We start from the raw sequence: 24341 nt of genomic DNA, 5'->3' as shown, positions 1-24341 counted from the left end.
TAACCTTATCGTTGTCGTTGTCGTTATTATTAATTGTCTCCGACGGACCAGCTTCGCAAAACCGACGGGTTTTACTATTTTATAAAACCTATTTCGTTTCCGACGGGCCAGCTTCGCAAACCGACGGGTTGTCGTCGTCGTTATTATCGTCTCCAACGGGCCAGCTTCGCAAACCAACGGGTTGTCGTTGTCGTTATTATTAATTGTCTCCGACGGACCAGCTTCGCAAAACCGACGGGTCCCACCACCCTATATAAAATATTTCGTCTCCGACGGGCCAGCTCCGCAAACCGACGGGTTGTCGTTGTCGTTATTATTAATTGTCTCCGACGGACCAGCTTCGCAAAACCGACGGGTCCCACCACCCTATATAAAATATTTCGTCTCCGACGGGCCAGCTCCGCAAACCGACGGGTTGTCGTTGTCGTTATTATTAATTGTCTCCGACGGACCAGCTTCGCAAAACCGACGGGTCCCACCACCCTATATAAAATATTTCGTCTCCGACGGGCCAGCTCCGCAAACCGACGGGTTGTCGTCGTCGTTATTATCGTCTCCAACGGGCCAGCTTCGCAAACCAACGGGTTGTCGTCGTTATCATTATCGCCTCTAACGGGTTAGCTTCGCAAAACCAACGGGTTTTACTACTTTATAAAAACTATTCTATTTCCGACGGGCCAGCTTCGTAAACTAACGGGTTATCGTTGTCGTTATTATTAATTGTCTCCGACGGACCAGCTTCGCAAAACCGACGGGTCCCACCACCCTATATAAAATATTTCGTCTCCGACGGGCCAGCTCCGCAAACCGACGGGTTGTCGTCGTCGTTATTATCGTCTCCAACGGGCCAGCTTCGCAAACCAACGGGTTGTCGTCGTTATTATCCTTTCCGACGGGCCAGCTCCGCAAATTGCAGGGCCCCACCACCCTATAAAACTACCCTAAGTAGGGCGGGGCCGCGACCGGCCAATCCGGCCGCGCTGTCCTACGTGAAGCCGTCCTACGGGAACGGGCCCGTGCGCGACGCGAACCCTACGCCAACCGGGCGGAATAGGGCCTAGGGAGTCACCGGGCTCTCCTCCTTCATTTAGAGCAACACTCCTCTCATCACCACGCATCTCCGTCTTCCTACCGTATACAGGACCTTGCGCTCGAATCGCATCGTGAACCTGTACACAGCTCTCCTGCCGAGGTAGCCTAGGTAAAGTTACAACTACCTTCGCCTTTTACATAAGCTTTATCCAATAGACTTTAAGCTTAATGGAGCCTTCGCCAAAATAATTTCATGTACCACACAAACTCATAAACTTCGGTAGGGAACTGTCGTAGCCCTCAATCCGCTTTTTACGCAATTGGCACCACGATCACCACGCCTTTTCTATCCTATTTAATACTCTACTCGCAATACCCACTGCGTTTTACATTGTTAAGAGGTAAGTTAGTTCTTATAGTTCGTTTCTATCGCCACTACCACCACGGCCAGGACCACCACGGCCAGGACCACCACGGCTAGGACCACCACGGCCAGGACTACTACGGCCACCTTAACATTTATATATCACCACACTTAGGTACCTGGATTGTAGGAATGTAATGCTGACCGAGTTTTAGATGTATTATTTAGTTTCGCAACTTTAGCCGACGTTTATTTTCTATTTATAGCTAGGATTACCACCACTAGGACCACCACGGCTAATATTAACGAGCTTACAGCCCGAGTCCGTGGAACAGACAACTCCGGACAGAATAACACCACTTATGTTTATTTAAGAATTAAATTAACACAATTAAGACCACCATAACATACTTAAACTACTATATAGCTACCCTATAGCTACACTAAAGCGATTAAGACCACCACGGCTAGGGCTATTAATCCGCTCCTTACGCAATTAGCACCACGATCACCACGCCTTTTCTGTCCTATTTAATACTCCACTCGCAATACCCATTGCGTTTTATATTATTGAGAGGTAAGTTAGTTCTCATGGTTCGTTTCCACCACCAGGACTACCACTACCAGGACCACTATAAAATACTAGAGCTACCCTGTAGCTACCCTGTAGCTACCCTGGAGCAACTAAAACAACCACGGCCAAGGCCACTACGGCCAAGGCCACCACGGCCAGGACCACCACGGCCAGGACTACAAAAAGGTCAACATCCACGAGCTTACAACACGAGTCCGCGGAACAGACAACTCCGGACAGAATGACACCACTCATATTTGTCTAAGAATTAAATTAACACAATTAGGACCACTATAAAATACTAAAGCTACTTTGTAGCTACCCTGTAGCTACCCTAGAGCAACTAAAACCACCACGGCCAAGACTACCACCACCAGGACCACCACCACCACGATCACCACGCCCTTTCTATCCCATTCGATACTCCACTCGTAACACCCACTGCGTTTTACATTATTGAGAGGTAAGTTAGTTCTTATAGTTCGTTTTTATCGCCACTTCTTCCCATTACCACTAATGCCCGTCTATCTACTATCCACCTTAACATCCACATATCACCACACTTAGGTACCTGGATTACAAGAATGCAATGCTAACCGAGTTTTAGATATATTATTTAGTTTCGTAACTTTAGCCGACGTTTATTCTCCATTTACAGCCAGGACCACCACGGCCAGGACCACCACGGCCAGGACCACCACGGCCAGGGCCACCAAGGCCAGGACCACCAGCACCAGGACTACAAAAAGGCCAACATTAACGAGCTTACAGCCCGAGTCCGTGGAACAGACAACTCCGGACAGAATGACACCACTCATGTTTGTCTAAGAATTAAATTAACACAATTAAGACCACCATAAAAAACTAAAGCTACCCTGTAATTACCCTGTAACTACCCTGTAACTACTTTGAAATCTCCCGCACGCCGCACTACCCTTCTTTTACCGGTAAAGAGAACAAGAGTTACTCGAGTCACGAACGTCGAACGGAGCAACTCCTTTAATGTTCGCTTCCCTCATGGGATATTTGGACATAGTCGAGCTTTTTATATAGCTACCTTAAAATAATTAGGGCCACCACGGCTAAGACTACCACGGCCAGGACTACCACGACTAGGACCACCACGACCAGGACCACCACGACCAGGACCACCACGGCCAACATTAACGAGCTTACAGCCCGAGTCCGTGGAACAGACAACTCCGGACAGAATGACACCACTCATGTTTGTCTAAGAATTAAATTAACACAATTAAGACCACCATAAAAAACTAAAGCTACCCTGTAATTACCCTGTAACTACCCTGTAACTACTTTGAAATCTCCCGCACGCCGCACTACCCTTCTTTTACCGGTAAAGAGAACAAGAGTTACTCGAGTCACGAACGTCGAACGGAGCAACTCCTTTAATGTTCGCTTCCCTCATGGGATATTTGGACATAGTCGAGCTTTTTATATAGCTACCTTAAAATAATTAGGGCCACCACGGCTAAGACTACCACGGCCAGGACTACCACGACTAGGACCACCACGACCAGGACCACCACGACCAGGACCACCACGGCCAACATTAACGAGCTTACAGCCCGAGTCCGTGGAACAGACAACTCCGGACAGAATGACACCACTCATGTTTGTCTAAGAATTAAATTAACACAATTAAGACCACCATAAAAAACTAAAGCTACCCTGTAATTACCCTGTAACTACCCTGTAACTACTTTGAAATCTCCCGCACGCCGCACTACCCTTCTTTTACCGGTAAAGAGAACAAGAGTTACTCGAGTCACGAACGTCGAACGGAGCAACTCCTTTAATGCTCGCTTCCCTCATAGGATATCTAGACATAGTCGAGCTTCTTATATAGTTACCCTAAAATAATTAGGGGCCACCACGGCCAAAACCACCACGGCCAGGACTACCACGACTAGGACTACCACGACTAAGACCACCACCACCAGGACCACCACCACCAAGACCACCACCACCAGGACCACCACCACCAGGACCACCACGGCCGAGACCACCACGGCCAACATCAACGAGCTTACAGCCCGAGTCCGTGGAACAGACAACTCCGGACAGAATGACACCACTCATGTTTATCTAAAAATGAAATTAACACAATTAGGACCACCATAAAATATTAAAGCTACCTTGTAGCTACCCTTTAGTTACCCTGTAGCTACCCTAGAGCAACTAAAACCACCACCACCAGGACCACCAGGACTAACACCACCAGGACCACCAGGACCAGGACCACCAGGACCAGGACCACCATCACCACCAGGACCAGGACCGCAAAAAGGCCAACATCAACAACATGAAAGCCGTAGATTTCACTCTCGACAACGAGTTAACAAAGTCGATACGAGAAGAATACATCGAACCGGGCTAAGATAAAAAAGAAACTCAACTAGAACCATTAAGAATAAGACCACCATAAAAGATTTAAGCTACCCTGTAGCTACCCTGTACCTACCCTGGAACAACCAGGACCACCACGGCCAGGACCACCGCGCCGTTTTAAACCCAAAGGCCGACTCAAACCCGTATTCCAAGATCCATCGTTAGAAAGGATATCGCCCTCGAGCGAACGTTAAACGGAGCAACGGCATAAAAATCGTAGATTTTATATAACTAGGACTACTAGGACCAGGACTACTATAAAATATCAGAGCTACCCTATAGCTACCCTAGAGCTACCTTGGAACAATTAGGACCACCACCACCAGGACCACCACCACCAGGACCACCACGGCCGAGACCACGACGGCTAACATCAACGAGCTTATAGCCCGAGTCCGTGGAACAGACAACTCCGGACAGAATGACACCACTTATGTTTATCTAAGAATTAAATTAACACAATTAGGACCACCATAAAATACTAAAGCTACCTTATAGCTACCCTGTAGCTACCCTGTACCTACCTTGGAGCTACCCTGTACCTACCCTGGAACAACCAGGACCAGGACCACCAGGACCACCAGGACCACCACGGCTAGGACCAGGATTAAGACCGCAAAAAGCTAACATCAACGACATAAAAGCTCTAGATTTCGCTCTCAACAACGAGTACACAAGGTTAATACGAAAGCAATTCATCGAACCGGGCTAAGAAAAAAAATAAAACTCGAAAAATAAAGGCTAAAAACACGACAATATAATCGCTCGCCACGTCGCGAAAGCGTTCGTAGCAACTACCCCGTCTACCCGCCGCGTTCGGCAAAGCCACCCGGTATACGCTTCGTCGCTCGCGTCTATATCGAACGCTTCTCGTACCAGCCTCTGTAGCGACTGGCTCGTCCCGACGAGCATCGCTACCGGGAGCACCGTGTCGATCCACGGACACCGCGCCCCGGCCACCCCTTCGCCCTCCGCTCCTGTACACCACGCCTGCGGTAGCCCACAGCGGTAACAGCAGCTATACTCGCCGAATCGCAGCTTCTCTCGCCACGCGCTATACGCGGCCGCCGGGATCGTACGGCACGACGTAAATGCGTGCGAGATTTTTTTTTAAGCTCGGCCGGCCGTCCTCGTTGTTGCCACTTTATAAAACAGACCGGGCATTTCCCTCCCCGTACCTCGTCTAGCCAACGTTGTAATACCCGGTCGGCCTCGTACTTCTGCCGGTACCACCGCTGGAGCCGGCCCTCACTTAGACTTAGGCCCGGGCCCTGACCCGGACCCTGTCCTTGACGTTCGCAACGGTCGCACGCGTCTCCTCGAACCCCCGCGCAGTCTAGGCCCTGCCCGTCGAGAAACGTCCCCAGCCCTACCCGCCGGCAGTCAACGCTCTGTACGAACCACGTCATCGCCTGCCGGTTGAGCTGCTCGACGTCGCTGCTCTGCGGGGCTTGCCACGCCGCCCGCCCGTCCCAAACGACGACCGAATCGACCGTCTCGCCCTCCCGCCGCCCGCCCCGGCCCGTTTGCTGCGCGAAGTCGACTAGCCCGTACGGTAGCCCCGCGTGTACCACCGCCACGATCCCCTGGACGTCGACCCCCGTCCCTAGCCCTGTCGTAGCCGCGATCCAGTGGTTGTCGGCCTTCCTTTGTATCCACGCCTCGAGCCGCGCCTGCCGCGTTGCCTCGTCCACGCCGCTGTGGTAAAACGCGCAGCCGACCTTGTCCGCTAACGCCTCACACGCTTGCTGGGTTCGGCAGTATATCACCCCCTTTTCGTCGTCCCGCCAGCGGCGCTGTAGCCGGATCACGGTACGTACTACCTCGTCCTCGACCGCCGTCGGGCCCGGCGTAACCGTCGTAACGCGGTATCGGATGTTCCGCTTCGTCGTCGGCGCCCGTACGATCGCGGCCTCCTCAGCTAGCATCGCCTGCCGGAACGCGCGTTCGAGCCGCACCGGCAGCGTCGCCGTGAGCAGCACCACGGGGCAGTCGAACCGGTGGAGCTCCCGGAGCTCTTCGAGCCGCGGCCGGTACGCGGCGTCCATCAGCACGGTATGGCACTCGTCGACGAAAATACGCCGAAGCAGCCGCCTCGCGCGTAAGCTGTCCGCGTACGCGAGAAACTCGCTGCTCGTCGCGACGTCGGCGCTTACGACGACGAGCCGCGCGACCCGGGCTTGTTCGTCGCGCCCTTCGACCTCGGCCGGCTGCCAATGTAAGCAGTCTAGCCCGGCGTCCGTTGCGCGCCGCACGAGGTCGTTAATCAGCGCGGTAAACGGGACGACGACGAGACTTACCCCCGCGTGCATAGCGGGTACCGCCGGCAACAAAAATAGTACGCTCTTGCCCGCACCGGTAGGGAGCACAACGATTAACACGGCGTTTCCTTTTAGCGCTAGCACCCGACGAGCCGCGTCTTCCTGCTCCGCCGACCGCCAACGCGCCCCGTTGCCTAGTAGCGTTTTAAGCGCGCCGTCGGCTTTTTGTTGCCGCCGTTCGGCCGCGGGGTCGGGCGTAGGTTCGGACCGCTTCGCCGCCGGCGTCGTGGCCGTAATAGGATCTTCGTCCGCTTGCTCGTGCGTGCTGCGACGTCGCTTTTTCGGGGCTTCCTCGCCGTGGCCGCCGTGAGAATCGACGCCGTTCTTGCCGTGAAAATCGACGCCGTTATTGCCGTGTTCGAGGTAGCGGTGCCAGAGCCGGCTGATTTCGCGGAAGTTCGCTACCATCTGCGGCTGGAGCTGGTTCGGGAACCGGACGTCGACGGCGTAGTGCTGCCGCGCTACCGCGCTGCCGTGCGTGGCCTGCAGATCCCATACCGATTCGAACCGCGCCCCTTTGCGTGCCTCCCCCGTGGCCGCGTCCTCGACCGTCGCCCCGTCGCCGCCCCGGTCGTCGTCGCCGGCGAGATCGACCTCGAGCTGCCGCACGACGAGCCCGCGGACCGTCCGCCCCAGCTCGATCGCCACGTGCCGGTAATCGGCCACCGACAGCTCGACCCCCACGTGCTGGCCCGTCACGCGCACGAGCTGCTTGCTGAGCTCGGCCGTCTGCCACGCCCCCCACCCGCCCGTCCCTCCAGAGTAGCGGGGCGAGCGCCGGCGCCGCCCCCTGCACGCCGGGTTGCGTCTCCACGAACCGCTCGAACGGGAGCAGCCAGACGACGTACGCGACCATCATCTTGCCGAGGCGCGCCGGCAGAAACCGCGCCACCTTCCGGCCGATGCCCCGGATCGCCTTGTTCTTATCGCGGTCCGTCACGAGCATAACTTCCCCGTCGAGTACGAAGACGTTCCGGAGCAGCTGCTGCGTATCGCCGTGCCGCAGCGTCATGATCTCCGGGCCGCGGCCGGGCTGTCCGCCCCAAACGTGCGTGTTCACGAGGTGGGCGCGCCGGAAGGCCTGGAGCCGGCCGAGCCACTCCCGTACCGGTCCGTTCCGCCACCGCCGTCGCTTGCCGTCCCACAACGCCGCGCGCGCGAGCTCGGCCAGCCGCGCGTGGCCCGGCCGCAGCCAGCGGTTCGCCTCGTGCGTCGCAAACGACCGGCCGGCCCCTTCGAACATCACGGTATCGACGACGCGTGCGAGATCCAGCGAGGCCGCCAGCGCGCCCCAGCCGCCGAAGCAAAGCTCGCCCAACAGCGCCTCGGCCTCGTCGACGACGGCGCACGCCCCCTGCCGGAACGCCCCGAGCCGGATCCGCTGGCCGAAGTAGTACAAGATCTCCTTCTCCGGCCCCGTTTCCCACCGCACCGCCGACGTCCCGCCCTCCTGCCGGCGGAACCCTTTCCCGTACGCCATCCAGCGCACGATCGTGCTGACCGGCGTGTGCGAGCCGTCCGCGAGCCACGCCCGGTGCTCCTGCTTAAAGTGCTCGACGGCGTCGACGTCAACCGCCTCGGCGTCGTCCGGCTGGCCTTCGAACGCCGCCTCGAGCAGCAACACCCGCCCGCACCAGAGCAGCCCCGCGAGCTGGTTCGTGTAGTTCTTCGCCGCCCGCCACGCCCGCCGCTCGACGTCGATCCCGAGTACGGCGGCGAAGTGCAGCAGCGGGCTCTCGAAAATCCGGCCCCCGAGTTTCTGCTGAAGCGAGTAAACGCAGAACTGGAAAACGGCGCGGCCCAACAGCCCCCGCGCGTCCCGGCCTTCGCCGTCGGCGGCGTCGTCTTCCTCCTCCTTCTCCTCTTCCTCCTCGAGCGCGTCGACGACGTCGGCCAACGCGTCCCACTGCCGGTCCGCGAATCGGACCCCCCGCTGCGCCTCCGCCTCTTGGCGCCCGAGCCCGTGCGCCCGCACGCAGTAGCAGAGATAACGCTGCCAGTACCCCCGGTACCGGGTCATCGTGTCGGCGTGTTCCTTCGCGCGGAACGGCCGGCCCGCCGGCTTGCTCGGGTCGATGCTCTCGAGCCAGCGAAGCGTCTCGTGCGGGACCCACGCCACCCGCTCGAGCGACCGCGCCACCTCGCCGTCGAACGCGCCCGCGAGCCGCGCCAGCCGCGCCTGCTCCGCCCGCGCGCCGCGGTCGCGTAGTTTCGCCCGAACCGCCCGCGAAACCGGGCCAGCGCTCGCCTCGTACAGCGCCACGAGGTCCTTCCCGGCTAGGTGCCGCGCCCAGCCCATCTCGCGCACCCAGACCGAGTCGCCGTCGAGTCCCGCGGGCGCTTCGGCGACACGGCGTTGCGCCGCTTCCTCGGCGGCTAGCTGCGTGCTGTACGCCGCGAGCATTTGCTCCCAGCCGTCGCCCGGTTCGCCGCTGCCTTCGCCGTCCTGTTTCTCTTCGTCGTCGTCGTCGTTATCGTCGTCGTCGTCGTCGTCGTCGGCGGCGACAATCCAATACCGCGCGTGCCGCCCCGGCGTATACGACTGCAGCGTGACCCGCGTCCAGCCGGGACTCGTACGCCCGTCCGCCGCGTCGGCGTGCGGCGCCTTTCGGGCGTGGTGCCGCATGTTGTTGTAGTTTACCGTCCGGTACGCGCACCCATCCCGCGCGCACGCGTAGCCGGCGAGCCGCGCGAGCCCTTCGACCGCCGCGCCCCCGTCCGCTGGGAGCGCGACCGTCGCGGGATCGCGCGCGCCGCCCTCGACCGACCCGCATCGCGCCAGCACCCGCTGGAGCCGCGCGCCCGTGAACCGGTGCCGGTTGCGGAAGTGCGCCGCCGCCGCGCCCACGCCCACGCCGCACAAGAGGCAGAGCACGACCCCTCGGGGCCGGTCGAAGGCGACCGCCGCCTGCGCGCCGTCGTCGTCGTCGTCGTCGTCGTCGTCGTTACTGTTGTCTCCATTCGGGGTCGCCATGTCGTTTTTTTCTTTTTTTTTTTTTCTGGCTTTGTTCTTGTTGTCGTTGTTTTGTTTTTGTTTTTTGTTTTTTTTTCTTTCCCAATGAACCAAGCCGAAGAAAAAGAACCACACCAGCTCGACCACGCCGCCCCAACCCCAACCCCACGTGGGCCCCCCCGGGGGCGTGCGCGCGCGCCAATCGACGCGCGCCGTCCTACGTGAAGCCGTCCTACGGGAACGGGCCCGTGCGCGACGCTTACCCTACGCCAAATGGGCATACGTTCACGAAGAACGGCCGGTGGAATAGGGCCTAGGGTTTAACGAAGAATAGGGTTTATTTATATATATATAAAAGTGTGATATTTAAAGCTTTTATAAAAGAAAGTATAACATTTAAAGCTTTTATAAAAAAAGTGGGGTATAAAAAGTTTTATACGATAAAATAAGCCTTTATATAATTATTTAGCGAGGGTAAACCCGTGCCTGTTAACGGCCACGTTAATCCCTTATTAAATACGTATAACGAGATTTTAACGGGCTTTAAGAAAAGAATTCGTATGCGTTAAAACGGTTAAGAATTATAAAAATAAATAGAATTAAAGAGACCGGTGTTATAAGTGTTTAAGCAAAGTTTAAATGTACTAGAAATAAATGTGGCGGCGTCGCAGCCGTTAAAAGATAGGAAATAGGGTGTAGAAACGACCATGGAATTTTAACTAAGTTTATCACTAAACCACTAAAAACAACGCTAAATGCGACATAAATTCGTAGTAACTTATAATATCTTAACGTAAAAATAAAAAAAGTTTCCCGAAAAAATAGTATATACGTTTTTTATTAAAGCGTAAATATATTTAATTTTTTAAGGATAATAAATACTTATAAAACTACCTCGAATCTTAACGTAGAAATTAATAAGCTTCTTTTAACTATAAATTAATTATAACGTCCTCGTTAACGAGACTTCGAATTATTAATTTCGTTTAAGTTCGGAAAGTTTTCCAGTTACTTCGTAATTATTTCGCCTCGTTTTTTTATAAAAAATTCCGTTTTAAACCGAAACTATTATTTTACCTTTAACGTTATTTAATTACGGGCGTATAAAATACACGCGCGCGAGCGTTAATATAGTTTTAATACCGCCTCGTAAATTATCCCTAGCTCTTTAATTTAGCCCTCTTATTACGTTTATATAAAAATTAAGCTTAATTATTCGTAACGGAATTTAATAGGTTTATTAAAATCTATATCCGAATCGTTAACCGATAAAGCCCCCTCCGCGTCGTCGTTAAAATAATCTAAGCTTTAATCGCGCCTATTAAATACCGAAAAAGTGTCGCTATCGCTATTCGAGGGTAATAAAAGCGAAAAAGGGTTTTTATTATCCCCCGCGTAATTAAAACGTAATCGTTAATTATTAAATTCCTTAAAGCGCTGTTTAAACGAAATACGGCTCGTTATAAACTATTTTATCTCTTTTCGTAAATATGTTCGAAGGGATTCGAAAGGAAGCTCTTTTAGTCCCGTAATACCCGAAGCTTTAACTGTAGTATCGTTTATAAGCTTAAAAAGATCTCTTTTTTATAATAAATTCGGGGCGTCCTCGAGGCTTTCTTTACCCGGGTTTAAATCGAAAAGGGCGCGTTTTATAAAAGCTTTACCTTTTTTTCTCGAGGTTAATATTGTTACTAAGTAAGTTATTATAAAAATATTAAAATTATAAAAAGTGCACGAATCTAAATGGTAACGATAGGTAAAAAGTAGTAAAAAAATAAAGCTAACGCTTATCCTTTTATATTTCTAAGGGACCTAAGTTTTTATATATATAAGGCGGCGGAGTAGAGCCGGAACCGGTACGTAAGCGCCCCGTTCCTTCTACTCTTATCATAGAAACGGACTAAATTAAATAAATTAAAAAGTAATAATAAAAGCTTATAATATACCCGAATTAATTTTACGCTATTAAATTTACGGCCGAACTTTAAAACGCGAAATCCGACCGAAACGACGTAAAATAAATCTAATTAAAAAAAAGATACTTCGTAAATATATAATTAATTTAAATATTCGAGGGATGCCTCTTAATTTCGCTAATATAAAAAATATAGCTAATCTTTTTACCGCGTCGCGCGGCGGCGACCGCGTCGGTAAATACTAAGTTAAACGCTTTATTAACCGTAACCCGGATTTAAAAATTAAAATAAATCGTTAATACGATTATTAAAAAGCTTTTTTATAAAATTTTAAAGTTATTTCTACCTAGTTTATATTAACTACGAACATAAAAGCGAAATACGGGATTATTAATAAAAATATTTAAAATTTTAACGAAACCGGCTTTATAATAAATATAATCGGGTTAATACTCGTCGTAATACGCGCCGAGTAACGTAAAAAAGCGAAATCGGTTTAGTTTAGTAATCGGGAATAAGTAACGGCGATTAAATATATTAATTCGTAAAGCTAATATATTTCGCCGTTTTTAATCGTTTAAGGCTAATATTACTTCGCGAACTAATCCCGCGAAACCGATTTATTAAGCGACTAAGTAATTAAGCCGATTTTTAATAATTAAACTAATAACGAAATAAGTTTAAACTAAATTAAGCATTTCGATAAATATATTAAATCGTAAACGAAAAATCGTTACCGCCTCCTAATTCTTAACGGCCACGAGAACTATATTTCGGCTAAATTTAAAGTATATTATTAGGATAATAATATTATTATTATTAATATACCTCCTTATTTATCGCATTTATTCTAATTTCTTAATATAGTATTTTATTCGCTTTTAAAGCGTATTTATTCGAAAGAAATCGAGTTATTTATTAAGGCTTTTATAAATTATATTACTAAGCTTAAGTTTTTTATCGCTTTTAAAGCCGCGTATTTTACTGTTTTTACGGAAATTAATATTAAATTTAAATTTAGCGTATCTAGTTTAATACCTTATAATCTTAACGAGGTAATTAATAAGCTAAATATACGTTTCCGAACGCTTATATTTAACTTATCCCGTCTAGGGACGGCTAGTACTTATAACCTTTAAACGCCGTTTAACCCTTAATAAATAATTAAATACTTTATTTATATTAAAAAAAGGGTGTTTACCTATTAAGGAAGCTCTTCGACGCCGATTTTAAATACGGTAAACTAAATAGCGAAGGGTATAATTAAAATAGTTTATAAAATAACCCTTATACGCGATAAAATATATATATTAAAAGAGGCTAATTTAATACTTTTTAAGCGCCGGAGAGCTAAAAAATCGCGAGTTTAACTTAAAAAAGCTTTTACTATTAAAAAATCTTAATAGTTATAAAACGAAAAAGTAAAAAAGAAGCGTTCAACGCTTGATAAAAATAAAAATAGGGGTTTATCGAAGCGGAGGGCGACCGGTAGAAAACGCTGTAATGTTTACGGCGAGACAGGTTATAATACGCGAACATATAAAAAGGATATAAAATTAAGCGAGAAATCGGATAACGAGTAGTTTTAATTAATTTTAAACGTTATAATTAAATTAATTTATATAAAAAGGTCGAGAAGTAAAAAAGGTGCGTCGCTAAGTAATATACGTCGCGTAGTGGTAAACCACGTTAATTAAGTTTTAATAATAATAAAGGTAAATATAATAATATAGTATTATATTAATGGTAATAAATAAAAATAAATAATAATTTATTTTAATAAAATATATTTATTATATATTAAATTATTTTTTTAAATATATAAAACTTTTAATTATTAAACACGTAAAATTATATATTATTATAATTTATACGTATTTAATTTAATTTAATTTAATTATTTTAATATAAATATATACCTATAAAACTAATTCGGCTATTTATCGGCAAGAGCGGGCAATGTACCGCTATTTCTATTTAATAGTGCTAACCACTTTATTTAACACGGATAACGTAGCTAAAAAAGAAGCTCCTAGCCTTAAGGTTAGGCCGTCGGTCTTGTCTAGAAAGCCGATAATCCGATTACCCCCAATCACTTCCGAACCCAATGCGATCGGCAATTAAAGGGTAGGTTATTGTGGAAGAGATTGGAAAAGAAGGACGGCAGAGCAGAAATAATGTTAGCAAAAAGCTGGTGAAACAGAAGCCCCGTCCTACTGTTTTCCTACAAAAGGAAGTCACGATGCGGGACAACCACGCACCAGCGCACCTCGAGGATTTGTTGGCAATATGCAAGTACATGTGTACATCCATCGCATGTCGGGCATCAATTGGTCCGATGCGCCGGGTCCGAAAGAGCCCCTGGGACCACGACGCGCACAAGAGCAACTGCCCATGAGAGGCTCGTCGTGACGGTCGGGAGATGACTAGAGGGTGTCCCCGATGGGACTGCCAATCCTCTCGAGATCACATTTGGCATATCATCACTGGCCGAGAAGTTCCGCTTAGCAGCGTATGGAGTGTAGTTTACGAGCGCGTTGCCCGTGGTTTACTCTATGTCCTGACCGAGGAGAACCCGTTGATGAAGATACTGGAGGTCGATGCCGGGCACTGGGGTACGATAGCAGTGGTACGACTCCACAGACGTGTCGGTTTGGTTATTTGGAAGAAGACCTGCCACGTTAAACTAGCGGACTACTTCTCTTAGACATTGAAGGGACTTTGGAAGCGTAAGGCTTCGAGATACGATGTCCTCAACGCACGACATGTGTTGCACACATGCAAGGACGGAGGAGCCGCCTGGCCCTGGCGTGACCGGGCATGAAGCTACCACTTACATAGACCAGTTGACCCCTTATGACGATGTAAATAGATCCCACTAGTATAGCATCAGGTACACGCTTTATAAAAGTGGTACCGCCGACGTTGGGTAGCATAACGACGACAGACTACAAGTGTTACCAAGAAACAACTTGCACGAGTCTGACAGAATCAGAGACGCCCTCCCTTTCCCTTCCCCGGAGGCTACGTTGCTGGCTCTCCAGCCTAAGCTGTTATGTAGGGCAATGCAGTGGCTTACCAAAGCCGTTGCGGTTCCGGCCACAGGGTGTTTGGCGTAGCATTTGACGGTGCTCACTGCCAAACGGGAGTCCAGGTCGCGCAACGCAAAGGGGGATACAGTTATACCACGTCAGGGGGAGGGGCTGGAGAAGCGGGAGCTCTTGAAGAAGACGTTCAGCATCTCTTTTCCAATCGCGGCTGGTCACTCGGAGATGGAAAGACACCTGTCCATGATATTTTCTCAGTAGCCTTTCGTATCGGCCGACCCAAAACAATATTCCACGGAAACCGAACCGGGATAGAACGGTATCGAGAAGCAGGCCCTCATCCGATACCTGTACCGGATTGCGACCGATAGATACAGAAAGATGCGAGGCTCTACGATAAGGAGTGGCTGGTGTTCGCGTAGGAGGTGAGGATGGGGCATAGATTCTGTCGCCGCAACCCTTCCACTGTAAGGAACTTGATGAAGAAACGTGCTTCAACCATGGAATTGGTTCCTGGAATCACAAGTGACAAATGTTCAGCGAAACCAGTTTTCCTCGGCTTGGTCAAGCCCGTCTACCTACTTTTTCTCCTGCTTCCAGGTCGCCTCCACTTCGAGAGAGTAATCGCCGAGTTCCTTCCAGCCCAGCCTGCTCCATGTCTCGGGATTCCGCGACGCATCCTCAAAGTGCTTCATCGCCAGCACGGCCTGGGCGGCCCAGCGCTCCGGGCTGACGCGACCCACGCCGGTGGCCAGGGGCGTCATGAGCACGCTGCGAATCTCGTCCTGATCCCCGCCATTGCCCGCCGCCTTGCCTTGGCGGACGGCACGGTTGTGGTTGTCGACGGCGCACAGCAGGCCCCAGACGCACTCGTAGACGACCTCGCGGTTCCACTCGGCGTCGCTGGGCAGGCGCATGGTGGGACAGAGGGCGACGCGCTTCGCACCCCAGACGTTGCGGGAGCGGGTGTTGCGGGCGGCGAACTTGTCGTCGTCCCACGGGACCTGGACGAGGGTGCAGGTCCCGGGCGGAGCGAAGCCGCGCCACTGCCGGTACAGCTGGGCCTGGACGGCGCGGGTGAGGGCGCCGTAGTCGTCGACGGGCGAGAGGGCGCGAGAGATGGCGTCGTCGAAGGCGCCGTCCATGACGCCGTACGAGTTGGCCGGCGACACGATGGTGTCGAATTTGACGGCGGCGGGCAGCTGCGACAGGGCGTAGCCGTGGACGGCGATGGAGATGGTGTCGGGCAGCTGGTGGCGGCGGCGAGCTTCGTCAAAGGCGGCGGCGTACTTGTCCTGCATGCACAGGAGCTGGATGTGGGGGGTGTGGGGGGTTGGTGTTGGCGGTAGTGCTGCCCGACGTTGCCGACATGATGTTTTCTTGCAACCAGGTAGGTATGGATGTGACGAGGTTGAATAGAGTCATGAAGCAGATTCAATCCGTTGCCTGGAACTGGATAGAATGGATCCAGATGTGAGTGACGGTCGTGCGCTAACAAAGTACCGCCCGTCATCCGTACTTTAGCGGTAACGTGGCGGCCGACAGCGCTGACCGCGGGGCGCAGTTCTTGAGCTGATCAGCGCCATCGCCATCGCCATTATATTGACTACCTACCGGAAATGCTTCTTGAAGAACCAGCATCGCGAGTTGTGGTTCCTGCTTTTGATGCCCACGTGCGTTGTTTGTGAGTTTTAGATATGACTGACCCATCTGCGATGCTGCTTACTTTGAGCATGAGAATGAAGGTGGCGCACGTGGCCGCTTGCTGACTACCACCAGATCCCGGGCGCGACCATGGAGGGATGCATCGCATCTATCTACGGCGCAGCAAATTGTATAGCTACAAGTAAAAGACCAGTCTCTTGAGTACGTCTATAGCCTTTACGACCGTAATGGTAAACTCCGGGGGGGCTAGGTTACGGTACTCACTGTCAGTGAAAAGTCGCCACGCCGTTCTTCGGACATGTTTCCATTGGCATGATGTTACCTTTGACGCAAAGAGTCGCCAACGGTGGCTATACCAAGCCCCAGCTCCAGCTCCAGACCAAACAGGGAGGCAAGCTGTCCCGACTTCATTCAGAGTAGCCAGCACCCACCCCCCAACCCTGTACCGGGCGCGGCGGCTAGACGAGGCTAGTCTAGGATGTTCTCGACAAGGTCTCGTTGGCGGGTAGCGGCGTCCTGCACATCAAGGCCGGCGAGTACTGCCTGTTTTCTGGCGTGACTATCCCGGGCAAGACCAAAACCCAGCTGAGGAGCGGGCACCAGGATCTGACGCTCCGGTCGACATCACCGACCAGCACGTCCCGGTGGGCTCGGATAACGTGGCTAAAAAGGAGGCTCCTGGCCTCAAGGTTGGGCCGTCGGTCTTGTCCAGAGAGCCGACACTCGGTGCTGGCCACTCTCGAAGCGAGGTGCCGTGGGTAAATATAGACGTGGCCGGAAATACGAGATGCCGACTACTAGAGCCCTTCGGCCAAAAATACAGTCCTCCAGCCCCGCGGGATTCAAGCTACATCCTCCAACACAGTGACCCTACACGCGGCCCGCGGGTCCCATCTGAGGCGCGACGTGGCCCAGAATGTATCGCGCGCCACGTGGCAAAGGCTAGCCATCACCCGCAACGGCGCGGCCTGCAGCAGAATCCGTTTGGATACCAATATCCGTATAGTCTGGATCTAGGTCCTGATCGTAGATAGCTCTACCCGCGTGTTGGATCCTAATGCCGAGTTCAAGCCGTGCCCCATCGCCATCCGGGGTCTCACCGCGGGACCAAATATGCAGGTAAGCTCACTATTTTGACCATGTAGGCCCATGCCAACGAATGTCTCTCTTACCTACCGCGCAGCCCCTGGAATATTGGGCCCGCGGACGGCTCGTCATGAGCCGGAGCAGCCACAGGAGCCGGCATGGTCGGTTCGCCAACAGCGGCGTAGCCTGGGACCCCGGGCGACTACCACGTGCAGACTCCGCCGCTCGGGGTGAGCTGGGGCGCGGTGAAGGGGAAAATCGGAACCATGGTCGCAGAGAAAAGGGGGTGGTCTCTGCCAGCCTGTTGGAGACCCAGCTGGCCGATCGAAATGATCATATTCAGAGTGATTGGGTGACTTGGATGAGCTCGGAGTATAAGAAGCGGCAGACGCACGATTCCTACTTGCAGGAAACTTGAAAGTGTCCTATCTGCTTATTTCTTCGTCTCGTGCGACTCATGTTGTCCGATCTGTCACTGGACGCCCTGGCTACAGTACTTGCAAGATCATAGTGTCACCATAGCTAACCTCTAGTGCTCGTGGTCAGATGCGTCATGTGTAGATGGGCGGGTCCCTCGTCGGTCAGGAAACCCTGCATGTACTATGGATGTAAAACCAAAGATGCACAGACAGGGGCTCGACGATCCACCTCTTTTGTCAACATCTCCGAGACGTTTCTGTACGATCCAAGAACCATCTCCACGGAGAAAAGAGACTACTGGGAGGCAACCACAGACGCAAGCGGCCCTACTTACCTTAGGGTTACCCCGAGGGGAGGTGCAAGCGGCTGGTCGATTGTGTCGAGATGCTGCTGCTACACAAGGGGAAACGAAGGGAAGACCGAGACGCCGATAGACGTCTTCTTCGGAGCAGCTTTGGTGGCCGAATAGAAAATCAGGGGCCAGTCCAATATAAACAGAAAAAATCACACAAGTAGGTCGCGGCGTATGTCCAGGGCCAACAAGATGCCCATCCAACGCCGCGTACTTGGACATCTTCAGCATGGAAAGGAGAGGCAATATACGTCGCGGTGAGGGTCGACGATGATTTCTACGAGGAGAGCGGTACTGAGTTGCAGACGGACATGCCGGGCCCTCGTGTGCAGCTTACCGGTAACTGGATAACCCCCCGAGAAGAAATCGTCAGGGCTACATCTTTCAACCACCTGGAATAGCAACAAGTCGTCCCAAAGTAAAATGCAACGAGCAGGGCGGCAAGACGCAGGTCGCAGCATACACCAACATACAGATAGCCAGAAACACGAGAGAACCACCAGGATGCAGGCGCCGTAAATTCGGGATATCCATTCGTCGCTCCTCGCTTCACTACATACCCGCCGGCCTAGCTACCCACCTCCTGCCCCAGACTCCGCAGCGGCCCCTCGACGAACTCGGTCGCGTTCATGATCTCGGTGGCGCCGTAAATGGCCCGCTTCTTGGCCCGCTCGCTGCCCGTCCGCGCGATCCAGTCCTGCAGGTTGCCGTACTCGTCCATGCTGCCGCCGCCGACGACAAAGACGATGGCGTCCGTGTAGCCCTGCCGCCGCTGCCCGAAGCTCGGCTGGTGGGCCATGCCCGGCCCCTGCATCCCCGGCATGCTGCCCGGTGTGCTGCTGGCGCCGCCGGACCGCAGCGCGCTGGGCGGGGGCATGGTGCCGCGCGCGTTGGCGCTGCGGGGGTCGAAGAACATGTAGCCCTCGGTCTTGGCCAGGGCCGAGGTGGAGGCGGTCTGGGGGTCCATGATGGACTCGACGATCTTGGTCACGGTGAGATCGCGGTTGACCGGGATCAGCGTCTTGAGCGCGCCGCTCAGCGAGTCGAGGTTGAACCCGCCAGGCAACGTGACGCCGGCGTCCTTGACTCGGTCCGTGAGCCGCGTGGAGAGGTTCGAGAAGCGTCCAAACAGGTCGGACCCCCCTTGCTGGGACGCCGGCTGGGTGGTGCTGTTGATGGTAGTGAGTTGCGTCATCTTGGTCGTCGCACGAACCCTAGCAGCGTGTCAGGAACTATGGTCGAGCAAGGAATGTGCGAAAGAACTTACTGTCGGACGTAGGCCAGAGAAGTGGTGTCGACGCCGATCGCCTGGAGGGCCTCCTCGAACTGGGTCCACTCGGCCCGGCTCACCTCCTGCTCGGTGCTCAGGAACCAGATGACGAAGAGGCGCAGCTTGTCGAGGGGCTCGTTGCCCTTCTCCTCGCTCTTGATCACCTCGAGCACCTGCGCCTTGGTCTGCTTCATGACGTCCTCCTCCATCTGGAAGTAGTCGTCGAGCTGGCGGTTCTTGATGCCGGTCAGCAGGGCGGCGAGGATGTTCATGTGCATGTCCAGCACGTTCTTCCTCTCCCGGAGCTCGGGCAGCAGCGTGATGGCCGCCTTGAGGTGGTGCGCGCTCGCGCTCGTGTCGTTCTGGAGATCTTCTATCGAGGAGGCGCCCGTCCTTTTGGTGATGTCGGCCGCGTCGTCCTTGTACCGCGTCAGCTCCGCGTCGATGTCCTCGGCGACCTGCGGGAACGGCAGCGCGGCGTTCTTCTCCCAGAAGAAGTCGGTGGCCGTCAGGTCGTACGACTTTTTGGTTGTCCCCTTGGCGGGGTTGCCTTCCTCCACCGGCGTCTCGATGGTGATGCGGTTGAGCTTCATGTTGAGCACGTCGTGGACCAGCGACTGGTAGGTCCAGGAGTGGGAGAGCATGGGGTTGAGGTCGACGTTGCGGTCGAGGAGGACGAGGACCGGCCGTGACGTGGGGGTGCCGGCCGACGAGGAAGGGCGGGCGCTCGCGGAGAAGAGGTTGTCCTTGGAATTGAGGATGTGGTCGCGGAGTTTGCGGTCCAGCTTGCCGGCAATCATCTCGGCCGCCGCGCCCTTGGGACAGCGTATTATGGGGATGACGCCCATGGTGACGACGACGCTGAAGAGGCCGCTCACTATCCTGTCCACCACATGGTCCAGCTCTTCGTCCTTGGTCTTGGCGCTGTTGAGGGCCCAATACGTGTTCTCCTTCTGCATGCCCAGACTGAAAAGGTCGGGCTCGGAGACGATGAAGTTGAGATACTGGTCAAAGAGCTGCGCGATGTGCTCCGAGGTCTCGGTGGCGGCGGTCTGGGCGGCGAAGTCTTCGAGCAGGGGTCTCGGTATGGAGGAGGTGAAGTTGATGTAGGCGGGCGTGTAAAGGCCCCGTTGGAGGTCGTTGGTGATGCTCTCGAGGTTCCTGGGGCTCGGCTCGAGCAGGTAGATGGCGGGCACGTCGGGTATCGGGTGTCGGTTGGTGTTGATGTGTCTGAGCAGTCCGTCTTAGCCAAACTGGCCATCCAAGGCTGGCAACCTCGGAATGGGGAGAACCTACAAATGCATAGTGACCCCCATGGAGCGAAGGTCGCTCACCCGAAGCACGCTGCTGATGACATCGCGGCCAAGGTCGTCAAAGACGAGGACCTTCCAGATAGGTTCGCCTTCTGCTGTCAGGATGGGACCGACGGGAGCCAGGGAGCCGTTCGCATGGGCGGCTGTCTCGTCTTCTTCCTTCTGGACGACCTCGTTGAGGTTGAGGATCTTGCGCAAAGAAGCGATCTGGCGGTCGCGCAAGGACGCCATGGCTGGAAGACTGGCGGTGGCGACTGGGGGCAAGCGCAATCGGCGGTGGTGAATCTATTCGCGAACTGCTTGTCGGTCGTCGCTGTCGCCCGTTCTCGTAGAGTGGTAACCTAGGTCTCGTTGGGAGGATGTATGCCCGCTGGCCTGTGATACGCGTGTCCAGATGGATGGTGGGCTGCTACTTTACGGTGGGGCCCTTGGAGCAGCAGCATGCATGGGGGTGCCTGGCAGGCAGGCTGCGGGAGCTGGCGATTGTCGGACCTGGACTTGGCAGGTACGTAGTAGGTCTGGGAGGTAGGAGGTGCTGTCGTGTCCAGTGTAGTCGCAAAAGACGTTCAAGTGCTTGGATACACAGGCATGCGAACATTGAGCGTGGAAGCTTCCATTGAACAGCGCCTGCACTGACTGCAGTGGGAAGGCTCAGTGGGTTTGGGGGAGCTGTGGATGGCAGATTAGTGGAGGCATTCGCTAAAATCAGAAGCTACGTAGGCTGCCGCCAATTGCCAGCTCCCACATTCCCAGGTAAGCACTTCCGACCGTGGCCGATGGCATTGCATCAATCCTCGGGTTAGCAGCTAAGATCAGTAACTTGTGGCGTCGATTTTGGCAGCTGGCAGGGATGCGACGGAGGGGCGGGCAGTTGCTTTCATCAGCGCAAAGGTTCGTTGTTCCATTTCCGTCCCTGGGCCTCACTCTCATCAGTGACTCTGGCTGTCAGGCAAGACGGCACGGCACGGCTGGCTGCCAGACCGAGGAGCCACTAAAACTCAAGTAGGCTTAGGCGTATGTAGCGCCATAACCTAGGTTAGCAGTTTGGGCGGGCAGAGGCCATTGGCCACTGACCACCTGCACTTCCAGTTTGGACTGCCAGTCAACCAGTCCAGTCCCTGTCCGTCTCTCACTCGCTCGCTTCCTTCCTCCGCCCCATCTTGTTGTCTTGTCGTGTCTGATCCATCCGCCGTGCCCAGCCATTTACCATTTTCTCCCTTGACCTGCTCAGTGCCTGGCCATTCTCCTCATTCCCAACTCCAACCCATCTCTCGACAACAACCACAACCACCCCATCACCACCCGTCCGCGGCCCTTCATTCTGTTCTAATTTGTCGCCGGTCCTCGCCCGCCCTCTCGACTGCTTCTCGTTCTCTTCTTCTTCGTCTTCTCTGCGTATTTTTTTCCCAAGTAGACAGTGGACCCGGTGCAGCAGCAAACCTTTTGTCGGCCGACAACACGTCAATCGACCTTCCCGCTCGCTTCTCCCGTCTCCCGTCTCCCCCAGTTGTTGAAATAATAGGCAGAGTCTTCCACAGATTCGAGGGCAGAAACATTATACACTTTCTCTCATTTAGAACCACCTGGGAACATGTTGTAATCATCGCGCAATCTCTCACCTAAAACGAGAGCATGACGATATCTTTGTTTCCTTGGTAGGAAGATTCAATCAGCAAGCAGCGGCAGCGGCAGCGGCGGCAGCAGCAGCAAGCAAGCAAGCAAAAGTCGAAATTGGCAGTGGAAAAGGAAGGCCACTCGCTTCTGGCGCATCGTCACGTCTGGAACCATCAAGGGTATGATAATGAACCACCTACCTCTCCCTCTTCTCCCCCTTCTGCCCACTTACCCATTGCCTTTCCGTTTTGGCGAACGTTCACACTACACTACACTGCGTTGCACCACACCACTGTTTTGAAATGCGCTGCTTGGCGCGGGCCATTCTCTCCAAGTCCGGGAATCCAGTATCCTAGTTGCGAACTTTGCAGAATGAATTGCAAAGCCACCATCAGGGCGTCTTGGAGTGAAGAGCGCGCGCGTCGGGGATGATGCATAACTGCAATGACTACCAGGCCAGAGCCGACCAGACTTGATGCTGCAGGCAGAGCGCCAGAGCCAGAGCCAGAGCCAGAGCCAGAGTCCTACGGTTTAGCGTCTGCGCGCCGGACAGTGGACAGTGCCAGAACATTACAGTGGATCGGCCCAGACAGCACAGCAGCCCAGGACGGGACAGACCAGACGCCCTCGGCCTATCCACCCGCCCATACACGTAACTTCTGAAATTCCCTTCCATAATGGAACGGGAGAGTGAAGAGAGAGAGAAAGATATAACCCTTCGAGGCCCTATGAAGCATTCCTCAATTGATTGAGAGGCATCTCGGGATCGTCGTGTATACTTGGAGGGAGGATGGGGGTTTTTTGTTGTTCTCCCAAGCCGGGTTTCTTGGCACCTGCACCCCCCCTTAATCGTTCAATTGGCCTGCGCCTACACCCCCCATTTTCTCTTCTCAGTCACTCTTCTCAGTTACCAGTTCAGCGCCAGCTACAGCCCTCTCCCCCCTGGAGAACCTGCATCAAATGCTCGCAGCGCCTCCAACCCCCCCCAAATTGCATTGCAGTTCCTAGAACTGGTAATATCCACATGCATGGGGTGTTGTCTGTTGTTTGCAGGTCTGAACACATCTCTCCCATGCCAATTGAAGGCGTCGGAGGATTGATGCAGCGTGCGGGAGTTGGGGAGTTGGGGTGCAGGCCTCTCGTCTTGTCTGTGCTGTCCGGGCGCGGGAACTTCGTATTCCGACCTCCGACCTCCGGCCCAGGCCAGGCCAATTCAATCCACCACCACCAGCAGCCATCACCACATCCGCTGCGTCTGCTGCATCCACGGCTGGCGGTCGTTGGACCAACTGCGGCTGCTGCCAGATGAGCGGCGACTCTAACTGAAGCGCTCCCCCGTTGGCTCTCTTGGGTCTACCTGTGCCTGCTCTGGTCGTCCGGGAGACGACAGCCACTGCCGCTCTTTGTCGATCCAATCCAGGGGCTTTCGCGCCGATACTGTCTGCGCATGGCAGTGCTGTGTGCAGCAGTGCAGCTTCCACCACGGCCAATCTGGCATCCCATCGTTCCACACACTTCCCCAACTTCACCGTTCCTGATTCTCTCTTGGCCAGCCTCTTTTTGGTCTTTGACGTTTCGTTGCAGCTGATTGATTCCTTTTTGACTTTTAGATCTGCAGACTAGTCCGTATCCGGCTTGGACGACAACCCCCCCCTGGTCCGCTTAAGCAGCCGGCTCCGCTCTCGTTGTGTTTGTGTGTGCAGCTCCCTGTTATAGACACGCCCCTCGGCCTTTGGCACCGGCAGCACCTCCGATCCGGAGAACCAGCACCAACAGCGACCGCGACAGCCACATCAATCTGTTGAGACCTCGTTAAGAGTGTGTCATAACCAATCAACCTGGGACTCTTGGCCTGTTGGACATTTTGTGCGGCGCAGAGTGGTAAGTACCTGAAGTATAGTTGTAGTGTTTCTGTGATGTTCCGACCCCGCCTCAGCCCCCCCTCCTTAGACGCACGCCTCCACGTCGAGCTCTTGCTGATTGATTATCTGATCAGTCACGTCAC

The 24341-nt window shown here is 53.4% G+C and overlaps 6 protein-coding genes across 6 annotated transcripts; 1 reads left to right on the top strand and 5 right to left on the bottom strand.

Moving 5' to 3' along the window:
* Positions 1-2600: 2600 nt before the first annotated feature.
* On the bottom strand, positions 2601-3602 carry PG986_011485 (uncharacterized protein; the record flags this gene model as incomplete). Its single annotated transcript, XM_066847707.1, has 4 exons — positions 2601-2709; positions 2772-2794; positions 3028-3201; positions 3435-3602. 4 exons carry the CDS (start codon positions 3600-3602, stop codon positions 2601-2603), a joined length of 474 nt encoding a protein of 157 aa, XP_066697198.1.
* Positions 3603-3851: 249 nt separating this feature from the next.
* PG986_011484 (uncharacterized protein) lies at positions 3852-4070 on the bottom strand (the record flags this gene model as incomplete). Its single annotated transcript, XM_066847706.1, has 1 exon — positions 3852-4070. One exon carries the CDS (start codon positions 4068-4070, stop codon positions 3852-3854), a length of 219 nt encoding a protein of 72 aa, XP_066697197.1.
* Positions 4071-4155: 85 nt separating this feature from the next.
* PG986_011483 (uncharacterized protein) lies at positions 4156-9674 on the bottom strand (the record flags this gene model as incomplete). The annotated part of the gene is made up of 4 exons (XM_066847705.1): positions 4156-4314; positions 5256-5369; positions 5558-7490; positions 7549-9674. 4 exons carry the CDS (start codon positions 9672-9674, stop codon positions 4156-4158), a joined length of 4332 nt encoding a protein of 1443 aa, XP_066697196.1.
* A 5520-nt stretch (positions 9675-15194) lies between these two features.
* PG986_011482 (appr-1-p processing enzyme family) lies at positions 15195-15917 on the bottom strand (the record flags this gene model as incomplete). The annotated part of the gene is made up of 1 exon (XM_066847704.1): positions 15195-15917. One exon carries the CDS (start codon positions 15915-15917, stop codon positions 15195-15197), a length of 723 nt encoding a protein of 240 aa, XP_066697195.1.
* A 1477-nt stretch (positions 15918-17394) lies between these two features.
* On the top strand, positions 17395-17785 carry PG986_011481 (uncharacterized protein; the record flags this gene model as incomplete). Its single annotated transcript, XM_066847703.1, has 2 exons — positions 17395-17400; positions 17465-17785. 2 exons carry the CDS (start codon positions 17395-17397, stop codon positions 17783-17785), a joined length of 327 nt encoding a protein of 108 aa, XP_066697194.1.
* A 922-nt stretch (positions 17786-18707) lies between these two features.
* Positions 18708-20953, bottom strand: PG986_011480 (Sec1-like protein; the record flags this gene model as incomplete). The annotated part of the gene is made up of 3 exons (XM_066847702.1): positions 18708-19353; positions 19407-20639; positions 20706-20953. The coding sequence occupies 3 exons, from the start codon at positions 20951-20953 to the stop codon at positions 18708-18710; spliced, it is 2127 nt and encodes a 708-aa protein (XP_066697193.1).
* Positions 20954-24341: the final 3388 nt, after the last annotated feature.

The sequence above is a fragment of the Apiospora aurea genome (genome assembly GCF_038362705.1).
Source record: "Apiospora aurea strain CBS 24483 chromosome Unknown utg000007l_segment0_segment0, whole genome shotgun sequence".
Lineage (NCBI taxonomy): Eukaryota > Fungi > Ascomycota > Sordariomycetes > Amphisphaeriales > Apiosporaceae > Apiospora > Apiospora aurea.
The sequence above is the reverse complement of the archived record's forward strand: the minus strand, read 5'-3'. Positions and strand labels throughout refer to the sequence as shown.